This window comes from Maylandia zebra, linkage group LG6 (assembly GCF_041146795.1).
Source record: "Maylandia zebra isolate NMK-2024a linkage group LG6, Mzebra_GT3a, whole genome shotgun sequence".
Lineage (NCBI taxonomy): Eukaryota > Metazoa > Chordata > Actinopteri > Cichliformes > Cichlidae > Maylandia > Maylandia zebra.
Genome location: NC_135172.1, coordinates 34,860,030 through 34,880,821, shown reverse-complemented (window position 1 = coordinate 34,880,821; position 20,792 = coordinate 34,860,030). Strand labels below are relative to the sequence as shown.

Sequence of the window (20,792 nt, the reverse complement as noted above, 5' to 3'; positions counted from 1 at the left end):
CCTGATCTAGAGTGTATTTTAAAACTTAATATATATGCAAATCTGCTTATGATACTTAAGCTATATCATTAGCTTTGAGTGTTATTTAGTAGGACTGAAACTACTGATATGAAGGCACACACATCCCCCTTCTCTGTGTTATGTTAAATCACGAGCCAAGTCATATCACATAAATAGCCAAAAATCCTCACTGCATGTGGGAGTCTTCTAAAAATAAGTAAGCTTTCAGTAGTAAGAACGTCAGGGACCTGCAAAAGCATGGCCTGCTGGATGATGGAGATGGAGGAGGATTGCAGCTAGCTACTAGGAGCAGAGCTGGATTCGGATGCGGGGGGGTGAGCCTATGTTTAGAAAGGCTTGTAAGAATGCTGGACACAAAACATGAATAATTAAGTGGCTTGATTTTATCATGCGTTAAAGAGATGTAAATTACTAATTTACTTAAGGTGCCACATCATTTCAGACCATTTTAATCCCTGGTTGTAACAGAAGTCAGCAGGGTGAATTCACTGTTAAAATAACAGGGATTTCGCTGCCAAACTCCCAAAATTTCTCCTCAAACTATGTGTTTAAGTTGTGGATCCTGCTTTGAAAGATACCTGTTTTTTCGACACAAACCCAGCCTCAGGGATCACAAGCCTGAATAAATGGGAGGGTTACATTAGGAAGGACATCTGGTGTAAAATGCATCCTTCCCCTGTGGTAAGTAAGTGGCTTGGAATAATTGAGCTGTTATTTGTGTCATGAACAAAGTGCATTTGAAGCTCAATGATATTATCTGCTGTCACAAGTGTATTGTCAATACTGGAATGTCACCCAAAAAGGGGGAAGTACAACTTTGACAGGGGCACATTAGGCTCATCTCACTCCCCTTGCCATTTCATAAGAAATTCTGCCACCTGCACAAGAAATTCAGCACACACAACCATATCTAAAATCCCACTATAAAAAGTATGCATAATAACCTTAAATACACAGCATTGTTATTTATTTTGCAAGTTTCAAGTGAGATCATGCTTTAAAGTCAGCCTCAAATCACAAGACATGTTTCAAAGAGACGTCTGTTAGGCGTTGCTGACTTGCATCGTCACTTTTCCTCAATGACACTGACAGTAATAACTTGAGGGTATTTAACATTATCATAAGCAAATCATACATCTAACTACATACGTCTGTTTAAATAAAGACAAAGTAATTATGAGTTCTGAATTTGGTCCTACTTGGGTTACAATTGAAAATTGTGCATATTTTAGTTAATATTTTTTAATCGTTTTAATGTTGATGGTTAACACAAACAAAAACAGTGAAAATTAAAAATTAAACAACTGTCAAACTGTTTAGCAGCTCACTTACGTGCACGCTCGCCTCCGTTGCTACGGACTCCTTTCTCGTCTCTAGCAGGAAGAGAAAAATCTACTTCCGGGTCGCGAACGTAAAACGCTACCCACGTGAATTGTAAAAGTGTGCAAAGTAAGTAAATCGCTTTTGAAGTTTGTATTTTACAATATCCGATGCGCTTGTGCCAAAATAGTGTAATTGTCTGACTAATTAAACTGTTCAGTTCTGGATCGGATTAACTTTTTTTTACTGTAAGCTCCCGTTGGCTAATAAGCTAGCGTGGCCAGTTACCTGTAGCGTTTTGTGCATAAACCTGGTCTTCTTATCTTGAATCAAATCGCTTAGTTTTGTTATATATTATATATATTATTTTGCCTTTAACGTGCATATTCAAACACAACACCTGGTGTTTTAGTAAAGCTTTAACTTCATTTTTTTTCTAAATATTTGAGACCATGGACCGGTTAGCTTAGAGATGTGTCTGAATGGATGCTGATATTTCCCTTTTATGTTTCAGACGGATTCCGATGAGGACGTAGTTTTTGTTTCTGAAAGGTCCTGTCACAAGCCCATTGAAATCACAATTGATCAGGTACTGATTATCCAACCTAATCGGAATATCTTATTCTGACTTCTTAACGCTACAAGGCGACAAAGTAATCCAGACTTGCTAACCAATACACAAAACAGTGTTGCGGTGGGGTTGTCCATTTTTATTACAAATATTTATGTCCAGTTCTGATTGGTTCTCTTCAGGCAAAGCGACTGGCCCTCCAAAGAGAAATTGATCAGCAGTCCCGACCCAAAGAGCCAGCCAAACCTTTGGTTAGTGTTTACTGCTCTGTCATTCACTGTTCCACAAACACAGAATAGAAACTTGAAGTAACAGTGAACTTTCTCTCACCAGTCAAGCAAGAGACCTGTAGCTGAGGAGAGGCACTCAGAAATCATGAAAATGAAGATGGAGGAAGAGAAGAGTGAGGAAAATAATATAAAGAAAGAGAAGAAACACAAAAAAGGAAAAGCTGATGATTCCAGCCTAAAAGAGGTGAGAAAAGAACAGAAGAAAGGCAAAATGGCTGATGCTGTGGGGATCGAAGACGGGTCTTGGGACGGAAATGGTGAGAAGGAAAAAAATAAGAAAAAGAAGGAGAGGAAAACAGATTCTCTGGATGATGTCAATGACTCTGAGGTCACTGATGGACAAGATGTCACCAAAAAGAAGAAGAAGAAGAGGCTGCTGGCAGATGGTGAGAGTCTAGGAGAAATTACACAGAGTTTAGTAAAAGAGAAGGAAGTGGAAAAGAAAGAGAAGAAGACAAAAGGAAAAAAGAAGTCTACACAAATTAAACAAGAAAACATGGTGAAAGAGGAAGAGGAGCAAGTGGGAAAAGATAATCTGCCCAAAAAAGTCAAGAAAGGGAAAAAACAGGTTTTAGATATGAGCACAGAGGAGACTGAGGTGAAAAGCAAAGAAAAGAAGAAGAAAAATAAGGTGTTGGCTGATGGCGAGGCTTATGTAGAAACTGCAGATACTTTAGTAAAAGAGCAGGAAGTGGATAAGAAACAGAAGAAGAACGTAAAGAATAAGTCTACACAAATAAAACGAGAAAATATGGTAAAAGAAGAGGAGGAAGAAAAGCAAGTGGAACAAGACAGTCTGCCCAAGAAAGTGAAAGATAAGCAACATGCTTTAGATATGAGCACAGAGGCGACCGAAGGGCAAAGAAAAGAAAAGAAGAAAAAACAAAAATGCCCTTTAACTGTGGAAGGAGCAACAATAAAGAAAGCTAAAGCAGCTGAAAATGGCATAAAGTTAGAAAAAATCGAACACGAGGACGTAAAAATAAAAAAGAAGAAAAAGAAAGAAACTGAGACTAAAGAAGAAAATGGAGTAGAAACAACAGAGGTTAAAGGCAAAAACAAAAAGAGCAACGCAGCATCAGACAAAGTTAGAAAAAGTGAAAAGCAAGAGAAATCAACAAACAGTGTTATTGTTACTACTGATGATGAAGTAACGACAGAATTTAAGAAAAAGGTAAAAAAGGGTAAATGTAAAATAGCTACTGTGGAGTCTACCAATGCAGAGGAAGAAGAGCCAAAGAAGAAGAAAAGAAAAAAGGTAAAATGTGAAGAGGAAGAAGACAAACAGGAGGTTCAGGGGGATGAGCAGAGTGGCGAAGCTGGTGACAAGAAGAAGAGCAAAAAGAAAAAGAGCTCTGCTAAGGTGCAACGCACGAGCAACTCTGGAGTTGAACCTGTTGCTAAAAAGAAGAAAAACATCAAACAAGAACGGGAAGACCCAGAGGTGAGTGCGCTTCTCTCAGGTTGTTAGCCGTGTGCCTGGATGCTTTTTATTTGGTATGAACAGTGTATGAGCTTTTTATGAACTGTAGTTTCAGGAGTCTCCCCAAGTCGACGTGGTTTTCCTGTCAGAGAGGAGTGGAAACACTGATGAGATCACCATCAATCAGGTCAACAGAGCTCTCGTTATCGCTCCGTAGATTGATGTGTGAAACTTATTGCCATAATCAGGAATTGGCATGTTTCAAAATGCACGTAGTCCTTCAGAAATTTAGGAAACACTGTTCTTCTACAGGCCACTTTTATATTAGCAGCCCTTGTCACATCATTATTATGTACTATGAGCAAGATGTGACATATATCACGTAAGGTCCAAGGAAACACATTCATTCAAGTTGTTAAACTGTAGTTTCTGTCTGACGTCACTGACCACTGAGTCAGTGGGTCATTACTTTCGCGTCAGCTGCACCCCTGTCCTGGCCTCGCTGCACAGGCTGCCTGTGTCTTTTAGAGTTCATTTTAAAATTCTTACGTTTGTTTTTAAATCCTTTCACAATCTTGCCCCACCTTCCCTCTCTGCACTTCCTGATCCCTGCACACCCTGTCAGTGTCTCAGGTCAGCTGACCAAGATCCAGTAGGAAGCGCAGAAGCGACTAGGCTTTTTCTATCGTGCCCAGTCGCCTCTGCAGGTGGAGAGGCCCCTTCACTGTCTACTTTTAAAACTCGTTTTAAAACACTTTTTCCTTTTTTTTCTTTTCTTTTTTTAGCTTTTGTTTTAGTTATTTGAGCTTTTTTAAATGTGTTTTTTATTTAAATCTTATGTATTTTTATTATTTAGTTCCAATGTACAGCTATAGGTGTCTGTTTTTAAGCGTGTCCACAGTAAAAATAAATTACAAAAATAGGAAGTTTTCTGGGAATCAACAAAAAAAAAATCCACTTTATAATTACAGGAGCAGCATTTTTTTTATCATCTTGAAAAGCGGAGACAATGTTTAAATTACTCTTCTTCCTCATATATTGAGATATCTCAGAGATTAAATGTGCAGTTAAATACCTTTACACTGTCAGAAAGGGTATTTTAACTTAAGCTCAAAGTGGGTTGTATGTGGCCCACGATGTAAAATGAGTTTACCAGAGCTAAGCAAATCAGAATGCTTTTTGTGTTTTATGCAGTGTAGTTTGATGATTGTTTTGTTTTGTTTGTTTTTGTCTTAAAGGAAAGAAGACAGGCTTTACAAATGGAGATCGACAAGGCCTCTCAACCTGACAAAACAGTCAAACCTACGGTCGGTATTAGTGTTGTTTGTTTGTTTTGTTTTTACAAAGAATACCACTATGCAAACTCCCCGTGTCTTAAATGCCTTTAAATGAAGGAGCACTTGTTTGTCACAGCACGTAGCTCAGCATGTTTGATCTGGCAGAGTTTTTATGTCAGATGCCCTTCCTTGTGCAACACCAATGCATTTTAATGAATTAACATGGCAGATAGACTCAAAAAAAGGGAATGGTAAACAGAGATGAGACATACGGGGTTATCTAAGGAAGACTCTGTTGTGGGTGAAGATAAAAATAAAACAAAAAACTTCTCACAATGCTCACATACGTCTTTAAGATCAGTTCTACCTGCCAAATGCCCCCATCTTTTAAAACAAATAATCCCAAGTTTCTAAGGCTACGTCCACACTAGCCCGGATAGATTTGAAAACGGCGTTTTCGTCTGAAAACCCTGCGCGTCCACACTGGCGTTTTTAGCCGTTTTCACAGAGTTGTGCATCCACATTGAAACGGCTGAAAACTGTTATGTTCCGGTACTGCGCATGCGTGAAACGCAAGACGATTCGACCTGCCTCATTTCTGTCTGCCGCTTATTTACTTTCCAGCTCTTTGAAACGTGGCGGCAAAATGTTGAGGAAAAGCACTGAGTTTTTTAAATGGACTAACAATGAGGTGGAGTTGTTGCTGCGAGTAACACAAAAGTACAAAGTTGCAAAAGCGAGAGAGAGTTAAAGAATTTGAAGAAAAGCTATCTGGAGCATGCACAGACTGATATTAATCTTTAATAGGGCTGTCAAAACTGAGAGCAAACAAAACAACTGCTGTATAATGCCCTCCGCTGTCTTTGTTTAATTGGTCACATGACTGCATCACATGACTAACATGCGTCATCGTTTTAGAAAGTCTCCGCTTTTGCTGTCCACACTGCGACGTGAAAGCACCTTTATCAAATGCATGCGTTTTTAAAATGTTGCGTTTTCCATCAGCGAAAACGCCGTCTCGGTGTGGACGGGAGAGAAAACGATGCGTTTAGTGTGGCTGTAGCTACAGAATTATAGTCTTCAAGCAGAAGAAGGTTCTTAAATGTGGAAACTTTACTCCTGAATGCATTTCTAATGTTTATGAACTTTTGTTTCTGTTCTGCAGGGTTTGGGCCAGTGGAGCACGGCGCAGTTCAACAGCTCTGAACAACAGCAGAAGTTCCTCCGGTTGATGGGGGGCTTTAAAAAGGGTTTCCAGCCGGCGGCGACGAGCACTGGTGGAGCAAATATGGCACTAGGGAAGGACGCGCAGCAGCAGTTGCAGCAAGGCCTTCTGGGGGAGTTTGAACGAGCCCACTCGCGCAGAATGGACTTTAATAACAGGGGGGCGGGACTTGGGTTTACTGCACCGTCCAATAAGAAATTTTCAATTGATATCAATACATGTCGATCAGTTCGCTTTGATGATTGACGAGTGAAGATTTGGTTTTACAAAGCTTTTGTACATAGTGTTTTAATTGGCACACTTTTTTGTTTAATCAGCTTTACTGTAGAATTGATCCTGCAGAAAGTCAAATGTACACTGGTGAAAAAAAGAAAAACACATCGTTAGTTGTATATACTGTATATTAAACATTTCTCCAACAGCTGGAAAACAAGCGGCTGGTTTAATGTGTGAGCAGCTCATTATTTTATAACAGTTTGTGGGATTTTATATAGATTAAGGATTACTGTTTACTTTGTAAAATAGTGAAACATATACGTTTGGGGAAAGATCACAATGAGACATCTACACTTACTGATTACTTTGTTAGATACACTTGACTGTTAATGCAACTATATCTAATCAGCAGATCACATGGAAACGACTCAACGCATTTATGCATGTAAACATGGTCAAGGCACCTGCTGAAGTTCAAACAGCGCATCAGAATGAGGAAGGAGGGTGATTCAAGTGATGTTGAGTGACGTGATTGTTTATGGGAATTTTCCTGCATAACATTTCCTGCATCTCTTCAGATTTACAGAGAATGGTGCAGAAAAACAAGTATTCAGTGAGTGGCAGATCTAGGTGAAAATGTTTTGTTGGTTCTTGCTGCAGGCAGCAGTAACTCAAATAACCAATTGTTACAACTGAGGTATATATAAGAGCATTTAAATCCACAAGATGTTGAATCCTACCCAGGCAGTCAGTCACTACCAGGTCAGAATCTGGAGTAAACCACATGAAAGCAGAGATCCATCCTCTTGTATCAGTGGCTCAGGTTGAATGTGACGGTGAAACAGTGTGGGGAAATAATTTCTTGGCACATTTTGGGCCTCTTAGTACCAACTGAGTATTGTTGAACATGTCCAACCCTTTATGATCAGAGTGTACAAAGATAACATCAGGCTAACACACCATTTCCAGAACTCAATCCAAAAGAGCACCTTTGGGATGACACGGAATACGGGATTCACCATCATGGATGTGCAGCAGAGAAATCTGAAGAAATTTCGTGATGATGTCATGTTAACATTAACCAAACTCTGAGGAACGGTTTGAACACCTTGTAGATTCTATGTGAAAAGGAATTAAAGCACTTGAGAAGCCAAAAGGGTTGATGAACCCAGTGCCAGCATGGTGCACCTGAGAAAGAGTTCGGTTAGAACATATTGAGTTAAATGTGTTAACGGTCTGTTTACAAAAGCATGGGCCACAAAATTGTAAAACACAGAATATAATAATTGTCAAATGATTTTAATTTGCAAAGCAATGTGGAAGTAATCAAAATTCTCATTGTGATCTTATGAATGTGTGTAAAGAGGAAACCTTGCACAGATGGTTTGGATAGTCGTTTTATTTCATTCTTGCACATCTTCTGTACAGTAAAGAAAGAATAAGAGAAGTCCAGTATATATCAAAGAAAATGTTAGTATTACTGCTTTCTTGTATTTCGCTTATAATCTTTGAGTTAATATGCTGGAAATCAAAAATATCTGACTATCGTATGCAGTACTTCAGTATTCCATTCTTTTAATCACATTTATTTTACTAGAAACTGAAAAGTTTTAAAGGAACAAAAAAAAAAAAAAAAAAAAGAGCTCAGTCTTTTCAGCTCAAAGTCTTTCACTTTTATGAACGTGGCCAATCAGGTTAGTTGCATGGATATCTCAGCAGAAAAACTACATTGCTACCTATGTAGTATTTCTGGTTGGATCAGGATCACTTTTCTCACCTCTCCAGATATAAAATGGATATAAAAGAGTCCAGTTTTGTCTTTATGTCAAAGATCCATCCATTTATCGACTAACCAACCCGATGACCTGCCACATTTCTAACTGTAATACTTAACAGTAAAACTAAGTGACTCCTGCATTTGGCTAGTTGCTCAATTTTCAGTTTTCAGGTTTGTGACAGTTTGGCAGCTGCAATGCAACACGTTGAGTGAACTGATACAGTTCTAATATGATTGCTGTCAGAAAATTTAAAGGCAATTTTTCACACCCACATTTCTGGCATGTGGATTTAACAACACCTGCTATTGTTTGGAATTTAACCACTTTTTTCTAAATTGTTCTGTTCAGTGGTTTTAATCCAACACAATGAAAAGATGACTAAATAAACAGCATGGACAGATGAAAGACAGCTTTCTGCAAAACACTTAAGACACGCGAAACCAGAAGTAATCTGTGAATCATTACTCAGATAGCATCGAAAAACAGAGCTGGGAAGCTACTTGACAGGAGTGACTGAAGGACAGACGGGCGGGGTTGTGCGTTCCTTGTGATAGGAAGGAATTTCCAGACTCATGCTTGTAGGTACTCGGGTTGCACTCGCGCTACTTTACGGAACTCTTTGGCGTGCGTAAGTGGGCACTGCATCTCACACCAGCTGATGGGAACCATCTGAGCACCTGGGATACAGAAAAACAGAGTGAAAAAAAAAATACATCAAGATTACATTATTAACCAACAATAAATTACTTCACAGCTAACAGATTAGTGAATCAGACATTTTGATACTTAGGCACAATTATAATTCTGCAAAAAGCAGTGGTAGTTTAAAAGAAGACTGATACATGTTTCTCACATGTGTTGTCACAGTCTTCAAGTGGCAATAACAAACCTAACAAATGCTTTTCTGTAGAAAGATAATCCATCAGATAGCACCACCTTGTGGTCCAACAGGGTGCTAGTATTCTGTGCAGCACGGTGCTGGAATTCTCCAGCGCTTCAAGGCCAATGGCCATATTATGCATTTGATATTTACCTGCTTCACTGTGTGCAACGACCACTCCCAGTTCATTTTCTGCTGTTGTCAACAGGTAGTTAGACTGAACATCACCAAGAGAAATCTGACACAGTCACGTCAAGGTTTATCAATGGATACAAATCAGGATTTAAAAAATTCTTATTCCAGAAATGGAAAGGTGAATTTGTAAAGGCAGATGATGAAACGTTTACATGTTACACATCACGTTTTGTTTTTGTTTTTTAAGCCGTGTCTTGGTGACCTGATGTGTTTCCAGGAAGGAATAAAAGTTACATATGACCTGCATACTTTCCAGTCATTCATCGTTCACTCTTATTAACATTTTTGGCACAGGGGTTATTTTGACTGTGACAAATATTCTCCCTCAAGCACATTTTGAAATGAAAAAAGGAAAACTTGTTGTTGACAGTCTCAGCCTGGGGAATGAATTCAGAGTCCACAATTATGTAAATGTTGAAAAAAAGAAAAAGAAATGACAAGCATGCGCTGGTTCAAAACCACCAGTGACGGCATAATAATGTGAAGGATACAACTTTTGCCAAGACGATGTCACCGGGTCTGAAGCTTTTGTATGTCTCTACCTGTAACAAGGAAGAAAAACGGTTACAAATAAACATGTCACCTTATTTTAATAAAAATTATTATATGCAGAAGAAACTAATGAAAGATGTGAGTGGAAAACAGGAATTCAAACAGACCTTGTCTTTTTCTGTTGCACGCACATCTTCTTTTCTGTAGAGAAACAGAGAGTGAGTTTGTGTTTAGGCCAGAATATTATGTCCATAAAACCCTGCCTCACGCTGGAGTTAGATCTGTACGGTAGCGGCTATGAGCATTTTCTACAACCACCTCCTTAACCCTCTCGAGGCAGGCGTTGCCGATTTGCAACAGTTAAAAACTAACAACCTGATTACCCCACATACATATTTTATGAGTTTTTTTTACTCAGAAGTACCACTGCAGGACTTGGTTGTGCATTAGCAACAAAAAGTTTAATTTGAGCCTGAGAGGGTTAAAACAGGTCCTGCTTTTGGCCGCCTCAGGCCCATCTCACATGATTAGCAGTCTGAAAGTTTGGCATACATATATTGGAGTTTAAGTAGAGACTTTAATGAGTTTATTTCGTTGTTTTTAAATCAACTCATCGGTTTGAATTTGAATAAGACTAGCTGGGCTTCTTCATTCTTACCTACCTGGTATTTCTAACAGTTTCTTTACAGAATTAGCTTTAGTGAAGGTTACAATTGAGCTTCTTATGGCCTCTGACAGTGGACACATCTCTGTGACCATAACATTTTTTACAGCAGTTAGAGCATGCTGTAGGTATTAAAGGTCCTGCGCTGCAGCGGTTTGAATCGTATCTAAAAGACTGCAATTTGTTCATGTAAATGAGAGTCCTCTTCAGATAGGAAGAATAACTATGGCGTTCCACAGGGTTCCATTCTAGAATTCTGTTCACATTATACATGCTTCCCGTAGGCAGTATCATTAGAAGACATAGCATACATTTCCGCTGTTATACAGATGACACTAGACTTTATCTATTCATTCATTTATCTATTAAGCCAGATAGCGCACACCAATTTGTTAAACTACGAGAATGTCTTAAAGACGTCATTTTTGACCAGGATATGTCCTTCAATGAACATATTAAACAAAAATGTAAGATGTCTTTCTTCCATTTCCAAAATGAGAAAGATCCTGTCTCAGACTGATGCTGAAAAACTAGTTCATGCATTTATTACTTCTAGGCTGGACGACTGTAATTCATGATTATCAGGATTTCCTAAAAACTTACTGAAAAGCCTTCAGTTAATACAAAATGCTGCAGCAAGAGTACTGGCACGGACTAGAAAGAGAGATCAGATTTCTCGTATATTGGCTTCTCTTCATTGGCTCCTTGTTAAATCCAGAATTGAATTCAAAATCCTGTTCCTCACATACAAGGTCTGGAATAATCAGTCCCCATCTTATCCTATTGGCCACCCTTCCTGAGCCTAGTTTTGCTGGAGGTTTCTTCCTGTTAAAGGGGAGTTTTTCTTTCCCCACTATCGCTAACGTGCTTGCTCATAGGGAATCATATGATTGTTGGGTTTTCTCTGTTTTCTTTGTGTTATTGTAGGGTCTTTACCTTACAATATAAAGTACCTTGAGGCAACTGTTATTGTGATTTGACTCTGTATAAATAAAACTGAATTGTACTGAACAGTCTCCAGTATAATATTAGACAAAAACTGGCTCAGTTTTTGTGGTTACCTGATAGTGCCTCTAAAGCGGTCCTTCAGCGGTGTGGAACCTACATAAAGGATGTGGACTTTGGCAAATCTGGGATTGATGCTGGTTACCTGTTAAATGAAAAATAAATAAAACAGATTGTAAACTGTGCACGAATATTTACTCAGAACATCCAGCGGTAGTAACAGTTTCTTATTCTATTGCATACCTTACAGGTGACTATTGCGCCTACATCTGGCAGCAGTTGTGTTTCTGTTTCCCTCACGACTGAAATCACTGGTAACTAAGGAGACAAAATAATCCCAGTAGAAGTTATCCATATGATGTACAAATCACTTAAGACATTAACAAAACTAGTTCAGCTCACTCACGTCAACAGACATTGCAAAAATACCTTTAGTCTGGCATTTGTACTTGTCTCACTGCTGAACAAACTTTCCCCTCCCCTGTCTTACCCACACCCCTTACCTCCTCTCCCTCATTCTTCCTGAGCACATAGCCTGCTAGTGACGAGTATATGTAGCCATGTCGCAGGTATACTCCTGTGCCAGGAATACAGTCTTCCGCGCTGCATAGTTTGTCACCTAAGTACAAACAAAAAGACATAGATGTTGTGTTAGTGTTTGGGTTCTGGAGATGCACTGTTCCTTCTAAAAAAAATGAATTAAAATAAAAACATTGTTGCATGAGTCATCACCAAAAATAATCTTTATCTTATGCTTGGCTCCATATCTGAACCCAGCCTTTTCACATCTCCATCAACCATCTTTATCTGACATCTTTATCAGACAGATTGAACATCCTCCCTCTCTTGAGGACAAAACAAAGATCCAGAAGTACCGTAGAATAAAAACTGAAAATGAGCTACTGGCTTACAGGGATGATCTGTACATATCATTATTTAAAACTTTGTCCATGTTTAATATAAGCATCCAGCATTGTAACAGAATATTTTGTTACAATTGTCAACATAGACTATATAATATATAACTAAAGAATAATAACAATAATAATAGTTTCCCTTATTTTGGTTATCATCTGCTAACTGAAACGGAGAGACTGAGGATGCTTTGATGTAACAGCATTGTGGGACTAACAATGTATCTGCAACCCTTAAGCACAAAACACATCATGGACAATAAGATTAAAACACAAAACATAATTTATGTCATGTGACACATTACTACCCTTCATTTTTCTTGCACTACAATTAATTATCTTGCTACTTTGCGCTTTTTCAACCGTAATTAGAATGAAATTAAATGCTACTCCTGCTGACAACTCATTTAAGGTTCACTACTGCCATGCGCCGGATAGACATGCAGCTTTCCCACGGGTGTGACAAAACAAAGCTTAGGAATGCGTTATCTTGCCCGAGGAGATGGGCAGGGCTGCGGATCGGGTCTCATCAGCAGTGGAAAGCCAAAGTCAATAACTCACAGCCCTGCAAATACGGTAAAAGACCATGATACGGTAGAGCTGAAAACCCCGACTCCATCTGACAGTCAGCTGATCCAACAGGTGATTGATTATAAAATAAGTTACTACAGCGTTACAAGTACGGGAAGCCAAAGCCTACTCCACGCATGGCAGCTGGAAATAATCACCAGGGTTTCACACGCTCGGAATGCCGTTTAACTTCCTTTTCTAATAGAAAATGACGCTAAAGCTGTTAAATCTGTTTACATATCCCAAAATACAATCTACACACCGGTATATTTAGTTTTTAAGCGCTTTTAGAGACAAAATTACGGGACTTACCGGGAACGCACAGCTTCATCGGCGACATGTTTTCGAGAGGTGAACGTAGGCAGCCTATTGGTTAGGACGAAGGGCTTGGGAAGATTTTGATTGGTCAGAGTCACTAGCGTCAGCGGAACAAAATGCGTTGATCCGCCATGATTGTTGAGCCACACATGGTCGGGTACATCATTGAATAAGTTATACAGTGGGGCAAAAAAGTATTTAGTCAGCCACCGATTGTGCAAGTTCCCCCACTTAAAATGATGACAGAGGTCAGTAATTTGCACCAGAGGTACACTTCAACTGTGAGAGACAGAATGTGAAAAAAAAAAAAAATCCATGAATCCACATGGTAGGATTTGTAAAGAATTTATTCGTAAATCAGGGTGGAAAACAAGTATTTGGTCAATAACAAAGATACAACTCAATACTTTGTAACATAACCTTTGTTGGCAATAACAGAGGTCAAACGTTTACTATAGGTCTTTACCAGGTTTGCACACACAGTAGCTGGTATTTTGGCCCATTCCTCCATGCAGATCTTCTCGAGAGCAGTGATGTTTTGGGGCTGTCGCCGAGCAACACGGACTTTCAACTCCCGCCACAGATTTTCTATGGGGTTGAGGTCTGGAGACTGGCTAGGCCACTCCAGGACTTTCAAATGCTTCTTACGGAGCCACTCCTTTGTTGCCCGGGCGGTGTGTTTTGGATCATTGTCATGTTGGAAGACCCAGCCTCGTTTCATCTTCAAAGTTCTCACTGATGGAAGGAGGTTTTGGCTTAAAATCTCACGATACATGGCCCCATTCATTCTGTCCTTAACACGGATCAGTCGTCCTGTCCCCTTGGCAGAAAAACAGCCCCATAGCATGATGTTTCCACCCCCATGCTTCACAGTAGGTATGGTGTTCTTGGGATGCAACTCAGTATTCTTCTTCCTCCAAACACGACGAGTTGAGTTTATACCAAAAAGTTCTACTTTGGTTTCATCTGACCACATGACATTCTCCCAATCCTCTGCTGTATCATCCATGTGCTCTCTGGCAAACTTCAGACGGGCCTGGACATGCACTGGCTTCAGCAGCGGAACACGTCTGGCACTGCGGGATTTGATTCCCTGCCGTTGTAGTGTGTTACTGATGGTGACCTTTGTTACTTTGGTCCCAGCTCTCTGCAGGTCATTCACCAGGTCCCCCCGTGTGGTTCTGGGATCTTTGCTCACCGTTCTCATGATCATTGTGACCCCACGGGATGAGATCTTGCGTGGAGCCCCAGATCGAGGGAGATTATCAGTGGTCTTGTATGGCTTCCATTTTCTGATGATTGCTCCCACAGTTGATTTTTTCACACCAAGCTGCTTGCCTATTGTAGATTCACTCTTCCCAGTCTGGTGCAGGTCTACAATACTTTTCCTGGTGTCCTTCGAAAGCTCTTTGGTCTTGGCCATGGCGGAGTTTGGAGTCTGACTGTTTGAGGCTGTGGACAGGTGTCTTTTATACAGATGATGAGTTCAAACAGGTGCCATTCATACAGGTAACAAGTGGGGGACAGAAAAGCTTCTTACAGAAGACGTTACAGGTCTGTGAGAGCCAGAGATTTTCCTTGTTTGAGGTGACCAAATACTTATTTTCCATCCTGATTTACGAGAAAAAAAAACTTGCCCCCCCAATCCCACAAACTAAAACAATCTCTCACATTTTCGATTGGTTGCAGTTTACAAAACTCGTTATCAGAGTCTCGTGTGAAACGTGTTGATCTATGGATGCATACAAGAAATACAAATGTGTTTAACCAACAGAACAGCTGCTGAAGTAGCAGTTACTGTGACAGAAAAGTGTGAATACAAGGACTATCACATAAGGCAATTAAAACAAACTTTTCATTTCTGCTAATTGCATTTACTTAGTGAGGGAACTGGATAAAGTGCATTTCAATATTTGCCTTTTACTGAGACAAATTTCTCAGTTACCATATAAAAAAAAAAAAAAGTGCAGTTGTCCTGGAAAAAAAAAATGACATCACACACAGTACACTGCATAATGACTCACAACATTTATTAATTTTTAAGCACAATGCCACAGCAAACAATATTCAGCAGTCTAGAGCAAGTCTGCTCACACTTTAACATAGCCAGTGTAACTGTAGGTTTTTCCGCTGCGCTTCATCTACATGGATTGTAAATTGGAAAGAATACTTGGAACTCTGCTGGGGTAGTGCGTTTGCTGGTCCCTAATTTATATTTGGTCAGTGCTTAAACCACATTACAACTTATATCCACAGTCTAATAATGAAATGTGTGTTTCAGTATGTAACAAAGTAAAGAGCAGTCAAATTAAACATCAGATTGTACATTTTTGTGAAAAATGGGTGGTATTAAGATAAAGTGCACATTGTGTGTCTACCTGTGCTCAAGTCTGCGATGACATAAACAGTAAATGACCCTTTCAAAACTGGATGGGGAAAGAAAAAGAAAAAAAAAGCAGATGATTGATCTTTACTCCCAAAGGAAGGACAAGTCTATTTCTTGGCTTTTCCCTGAGCAGCTACAGCTTCCATGGCTTTCTTTACAGTCTCCTCATCTCCCAGGAACTGCATGGGTCCAATAGGCTTCAGGTTCTTGTCCAGCTCATACACGATGGGGATGCCTGTTGGCAGGTTCAGCTCCATGATGGCCTCCTCTGACATACCTATGAAACAATGACAGACACAAAGCTGTAACTCATTTCAATGTAGCTGCTGCTGCTTTAGACCGCGTTAAAATGCGTAACAGCGGATGATAGCTTTGTTAGATAAACACATGATTGTTAAACTGTTACATTAAAATTCACAACTTAAGAACTAAAATAAACCTGCTTGGAACACAAAATACTGCCTATCCCTCAGCCTGCAACTAGATCAATTTGAAAATCTTAGGTGACTTCCTTCTTGAGTTATTGCATTTACAAGATTTTCAGAAAATGTGACCTATGACCTTGACTTTGAATTCAAGGTCACAGATTCAAACTCAAAAAAATTTAATAGCTGCTCCTATGGTGCTGCTCCTGGTGACCTCTGACCTTGAGGTCAAGGTCACCAGGACTCGAACTTGCCTGAGATTTTTAGTAGATGCCTCTATGGTATAATTTCAAAAAACAACACTGTGTAACTCTCAAGTTATCACAGTCATAAACTTGGATGTCTGCACTATTAGGAATGTGGCCACCTAGACCAATAACAATCTGCTAGTTAACCCACTGCAACAGCTAATAACTCTACACTCTTGTCTATAAGTTAATTTCTGACTTCCCTAAAACCCAAATGGATGGATCAAATATTGGCCTTTATGAAGGTTTAGCAGGTAACTCAATTCATTGTTGACTCATAGTAAGTGAAATAACACTGAAAGGTGTTTTTAGTGCTGAGAAATGTTTCACAAGTTTCTCCTCTACTCCTTACCCTCCAGGTGCTTGACAATGCCACGGAGACTGTTGCCATGGGCAGCAATCAGCACCCTCTTTCCTTCTTTGATCTGTGGCACGATCTCCTCGTTCCAGAAAGGAAGTGCCCGAGCAATGGTGTCCTTAAGACTCTCACAGCTAGGGAGCTGGTCCTCTGTCAGGTCAGCATAACGTCGGTCCTACAGGGAAAAAGAAGAAGTCGGTGTTGTCAAAATAGTTTCAGCAACGCAGGGTTACATTGAAGCAATAACGAAAAGAGTCAACTTGTCATAATTTCCCCGAGCGGTTACCTTGCTTATGGTCTGATAATAGTCATGTCCCTCATCCATAGGTGGGGGAGGAATGTCAAAAGAACGCCTCCAGATCTTGACCTGGGCTTCCCCGTGTTTGGCTGCCGTTTCAGCCTTGTTCAGCCCAGTCAGACCACCATAGTGACGCTCGTTGAGGCGCCAGGTCCGGTGGACGGGCAGCCACATCTGGTCGATGCTATCCAGGACAAACCACAGAGTGCGGATGGCCCTCTTTAGGACAGATGTGTAGCAAATGTCAAACTCATAGCCAGCATCTGAGGGGAAATAGAGATGACATTTTGAGACGTGTATTTCAAAACAGTTTGTCATATTTTTCATGAAGGAATACTACTGCAGCTACCATTCACAGGATCAAATAATAGATACCTTCATGTTTTATTGCCCTTCTTTTATCAGTTGCATGTGATTTTTCTTGGTCAGGGGCCGCAAGGCACTGGCAGACTTAACACTGCAAGATGTGCCTGTTTGGGATTTTTAGGTCATAAAAAAAACAGCAGGAGTGTGTGTGTGTGTGTGTGTGTGTGTGTGTGAGTGAATCCAGCATGATGACTCAGCAAACAGTAATATTCTGCCCTCTGGAAACAAAAGCATCTTTGGCCTGGTTATATGCTCCAGTTTTAATTCATATGCTCATTTCTAAAAGCTATGGATTTTTATTATTATTTTTGATAAATACAAATACACTTAAGATCGTCAAAGACCAAATTAATTATATTATGACTCTCCAAAATACTTCTGTGGTTAAAGAACACCACAAATAAGAATTGCTTTCTTTGAATGAAAATTAGAGGCTATGTTGCTGCACCAGGAGGCGCCAAACCGTCTGCCCCGGTGGGAGAGAAGCTAATGGAAAAAAACTCCAGTAGCATTTAATTTGAAGCAGTGACCGTGTGGCCCAGCAGACTGCGGGACAACCCGTGAAATGACTCCATCCCTTCTGCCGCACTGGGCCTACCACCGGTTTCCCCATTCAACAAAGTTGCGTAAGCACCGGCTTGCTGTGGCTTAATCCAGTGACCGAGAGAAAGCCCGATTAGGCCTTGACATTTTCTGATACCGTACCTTTCAAGGCCTGTCCTCCCCTCTTTGCCTCCTGCTCCCCGGTCTCGCTCAGGTCCGCGTCGAACCAGCCGCAGAAGCGGTTCTCCTGGTTCCAGCAGCTCTCTCCATGGCGGATCAGGACAATCTTGTACGCAGCCATCCTCACACCAATGTCCTCTACGCTGTATTTCCGGGAACTTCGGGGAAAGTGACTCCTCCTAAAAGGCAGCAGAAGCAACGGTCTCAGATTTAGCCGGGCTTCACCGAAACCCCAAACGTTCCTACAAAGCAACAGGCGGGTGATTGCTAAATGTGAGCTCGTGTGATGGAAGGTTAGCGAGTAGCCCAGTTTGACAGCTCTCAAGATTTGAGTCCTCTTCCTCTCTTCCTGCTAGTTTCCACCAATCAGAAGGCGTGCTGCGTTCAATGGAGGAGGGGAGGCAGGAAGATGCGCACAGCGGCACGTCCACACCGGTGTTTGTGCATCATGTTAGCACGTGCCTGTAAAAAAATCACGAATGATCATTTTAATCGTTGAAAAAAAAAGTCATATATCGCATATCCTCACTAAGTTAGAAACATATATTCAATTCAGTTTAATGAGTGGCAAGAGAAGAGAGCAGAGGGAGACACATGGGAGAGAGACGAAGTTTCAAATTTGTTACTGTTGATTAAATCCAGTTACTGGTTATTGAATTTATACAATATAAATACACGGAGAGCGAAAGATTGATCATATTTAAGATAGAACCATTAGTCAATGGTAGCATCTGTGAAACATGATCCAAACATAAGACTGTGCCATAATCTCAAAGCTAGTCTACATAGTTTCTGTTGCCACTGTCAAAAATGCGATAATCGGTTACTTTCATAATTCTTTAGGTCACTGTAGACAATTTACTTAAATGCATTATATTCAAAGATGTTATAGATATTTGTGCACTTTATTAACATGAAGGAGACAATTTTAGAAACACCACTAAAGCACCACTAGTATCATATTAATAATAAACACTATAGCCTCATCACATATTTAGACACATATAGATTACCAGTAAAAGTAAAAAATGACAGCAGAACTATTGTGTAAAATCTAAAACACCTGTTGGGTTATAAAAATCAATCACTGATACAAAAGGTGAGTCAGTTTTGTCACTTTTTTTTTTCTCTTTTAACTCCCAGACTCCCATTTGACAAATAAATTATTTATATGTGATTACATGATTTATTATTTATCATTAATATTTTAAAATTAATATAAAATCGTTTTAAACTGAGTATATTTAAATAAGGAATCCTTTATGGTTAGAAACCCTGAGATGTGAGTTGGGTTTTCCTGTTACTCATTGGAATTTTCAGACATTCATCACACTGAGACGTGGTAGTCGTGTGATGAGTATGCACTTAGCGTACCCGCATTTAAACCACACTTTGTCTTCAAATGTTCAGTGTGACTCTAAATTCAGAAAGGTTCAGATTTTAACACCCCCTACTCAAGATATTAAGCCTTCTTCTTATAATGGATAGCATCCATTCTAACAACAGGAGCAAAGGGTGAGAAGTGGCAAATGAGTGCACATATACCAGCAGATTCACATCACTTTTAATGGAAACTATACCATCTACAGGTAAAAGACATCCCCCACTAAAAATTTAGAGCATATACATTTGTCTTTTCCAATAAAGCACGGAGAAGGCATCTCCCTGTCACCCCTGTAGGGGGTGCTATGTGTCTCTTTCTCAAGCCTCTTGGCCTGAGCGTTTGAAGACTGTTGTATCTCAGCAGTTCTGAGACAGGACAGAGACCTCTGATAGAATCTGTTAGAGATGCTCTTCCAGCTTGGAGTTTGCTCCAAATGCCTTTATTCTATTCTATCACTCGAACCACTTTGGACTTCCACGTCTGTTCCAGTTTTCCTTTAGCCCATGATGCTTCTTTCTTTTCTTGTGCTCCTTTTTCTTGATGTTACTTTCAACCGAGATTGCCACATCTGTCACAGCTGCAGTCTTCTGTTCCTTGTCAACCATCACTATGTGTGTTTGGTTGACCAGCAGCTGTTTATTTGTCTGGAACTTGAAGTCCTACAGTACCTTAGCGCTGGTGTCCCCAACCACCTTCAGTGTCATCTCCCATCAGGAGTTGAAGACTTCTAATTCACATGTTTCACACATTTTCCTGTACACTATCCGTCTCAGTGTATACCATCTCAGCTTGCACATTACATCGTGCTATATGCTGTTGGATAGTCTCCAGGGCACCTTTGCACAGGCTAAAACTTGGGTCTTCTTGGCTGTGGTAGACTCCTGCTTCCATGGATCTTGGTTCTGATGATGGCATGATCAGACCCTCTGTGCTGTCCTTTAAGTCAGCCTTTAAGCCACTGGTAGGATTTCATGATGTTACCAACTTCCTCTATCTGTCCATGGTACATCCCACAAAGAGGTTGGTCATCCATGATAGTTCCTCATCACCATTTATCATCCGCTGCCTAAGGCATTCTGATGTTATATGACTCAACAAGGACTGAGAACACTCCTACACACATGTTCTCAGTATAGATATGATGGCTAACCAACCAGACAGAGTAGCGGTGGCACAGTGATAAATGTAGCTATACCAAAGGAATCCCAGATCTTAGTCCAGGAAGGTGCAGTCCTAGGAAAAGCAAAGATACTGCACGGGACCCTCAAAGACCACCTGCAGGGTGAATGGGGAATCTGTGTTTGTGCATGCATGTATAATTGACTGGGGACAGGGCATTCTTTTTAGTTTTTTTAAATATACCACAAGTATGAAAATAATTTATTTTATCATTGATGGGAACGGGAAACATGTCTACATGTAAAAGCTAGGTACGTCAGCCCGAT

General features: G+C 40.1%; 3 protein-coding genes across 3 annotated transcripts; 1 reads left to right on the top strand and 2 right to left on the bottom strand.

Moving 5' to 3' along the window:
* Window positions 1-1,366: 1,366 nt before the first annotated feature.
* On the top strand, window positions 1,367-6,579 carry knop1 (lysine-rich nucleolar protein 1). Its single transcript, XM_004539047.3, has 7 exons — window positions 1,367-1,470; window positions 1,856-1,930; window positions 2,095-2,163; window positions 2,246-3,646; window positions 3,735-3,812; window positions 4,864-4,932; window positions 6,068-6,579. The coding sequence occupies exons 4-7, from the start codon at window positions 2,288-2,290 to the stop codon at window positions 6,371-6,373; spliced, it is 1,812 nt and encodes a 603-aa protein (XP_004539104.3). The 5' UTR covers window positions 1,367-1,470; window positions 1,856-1,930; window positions 2,095-2,163; window positions 2,246-2,287; the 3' UTR covers window positions 6,374-6,579.
* A 1,145-nt stretch (window positions 6,580-7,724) lies between these two features.
* On the bottom strand, window positions 7,725-13,280 carry exosc1 (exosome component 1). Its single transcript, XM_004539049.5, has 8 exons — window positions 13,154-13,280; window positions 11,861-11,976; window positions 11,601-11,675; window positions 11,414-11,502; window positions 9,856-9,889; window positions 9,688-9,738; window positions 9,155-9,239; window positions 7,725-8,798 (listed from the first exon to the last, which is right to left on the bottom strand). The coding sequence occupies exons 1-8, from the start codon at window positions 13,179-13,181 to the stop codon at window positions 8,692-8,694; spliced, it is 585 nt and encodes a 194-aa protein (XP_004539106.1). The 5' UTR covers window positions 13,182-13,280; the 3' UTR covers window positions 7,725-8,691.
* A 1,885-nt stretch (window positions 13,281-15,165) lies between these two features.
* Window positions 15,166-18,328, bottom strand: pgam1b (phosphoglycerate mutase 1b). The gene is made up of 4 exons (XM_004539050.4): window positions 17,946-18,328; window positions 16,863-17,137; window positions 16,571-16,751; window positions 15,166-15,822 (listed from the first exon to the last, which is right to left on the bottom strand). The coding sequence occupies exons 1-4, from the start codon at window positions 18,082-18,084 to the stop codon at window positions 15,653-15,655; spliced, it is 765 nt and encodes a 254-aa protein (XP_004539107.1). The 5' UTR covers window positions 18,085-18,328; the 3' UTR covers window positions 15,166-15,652.
* Window positions 18,329-20,792: the final 2,464 nt, after the last annotated feature.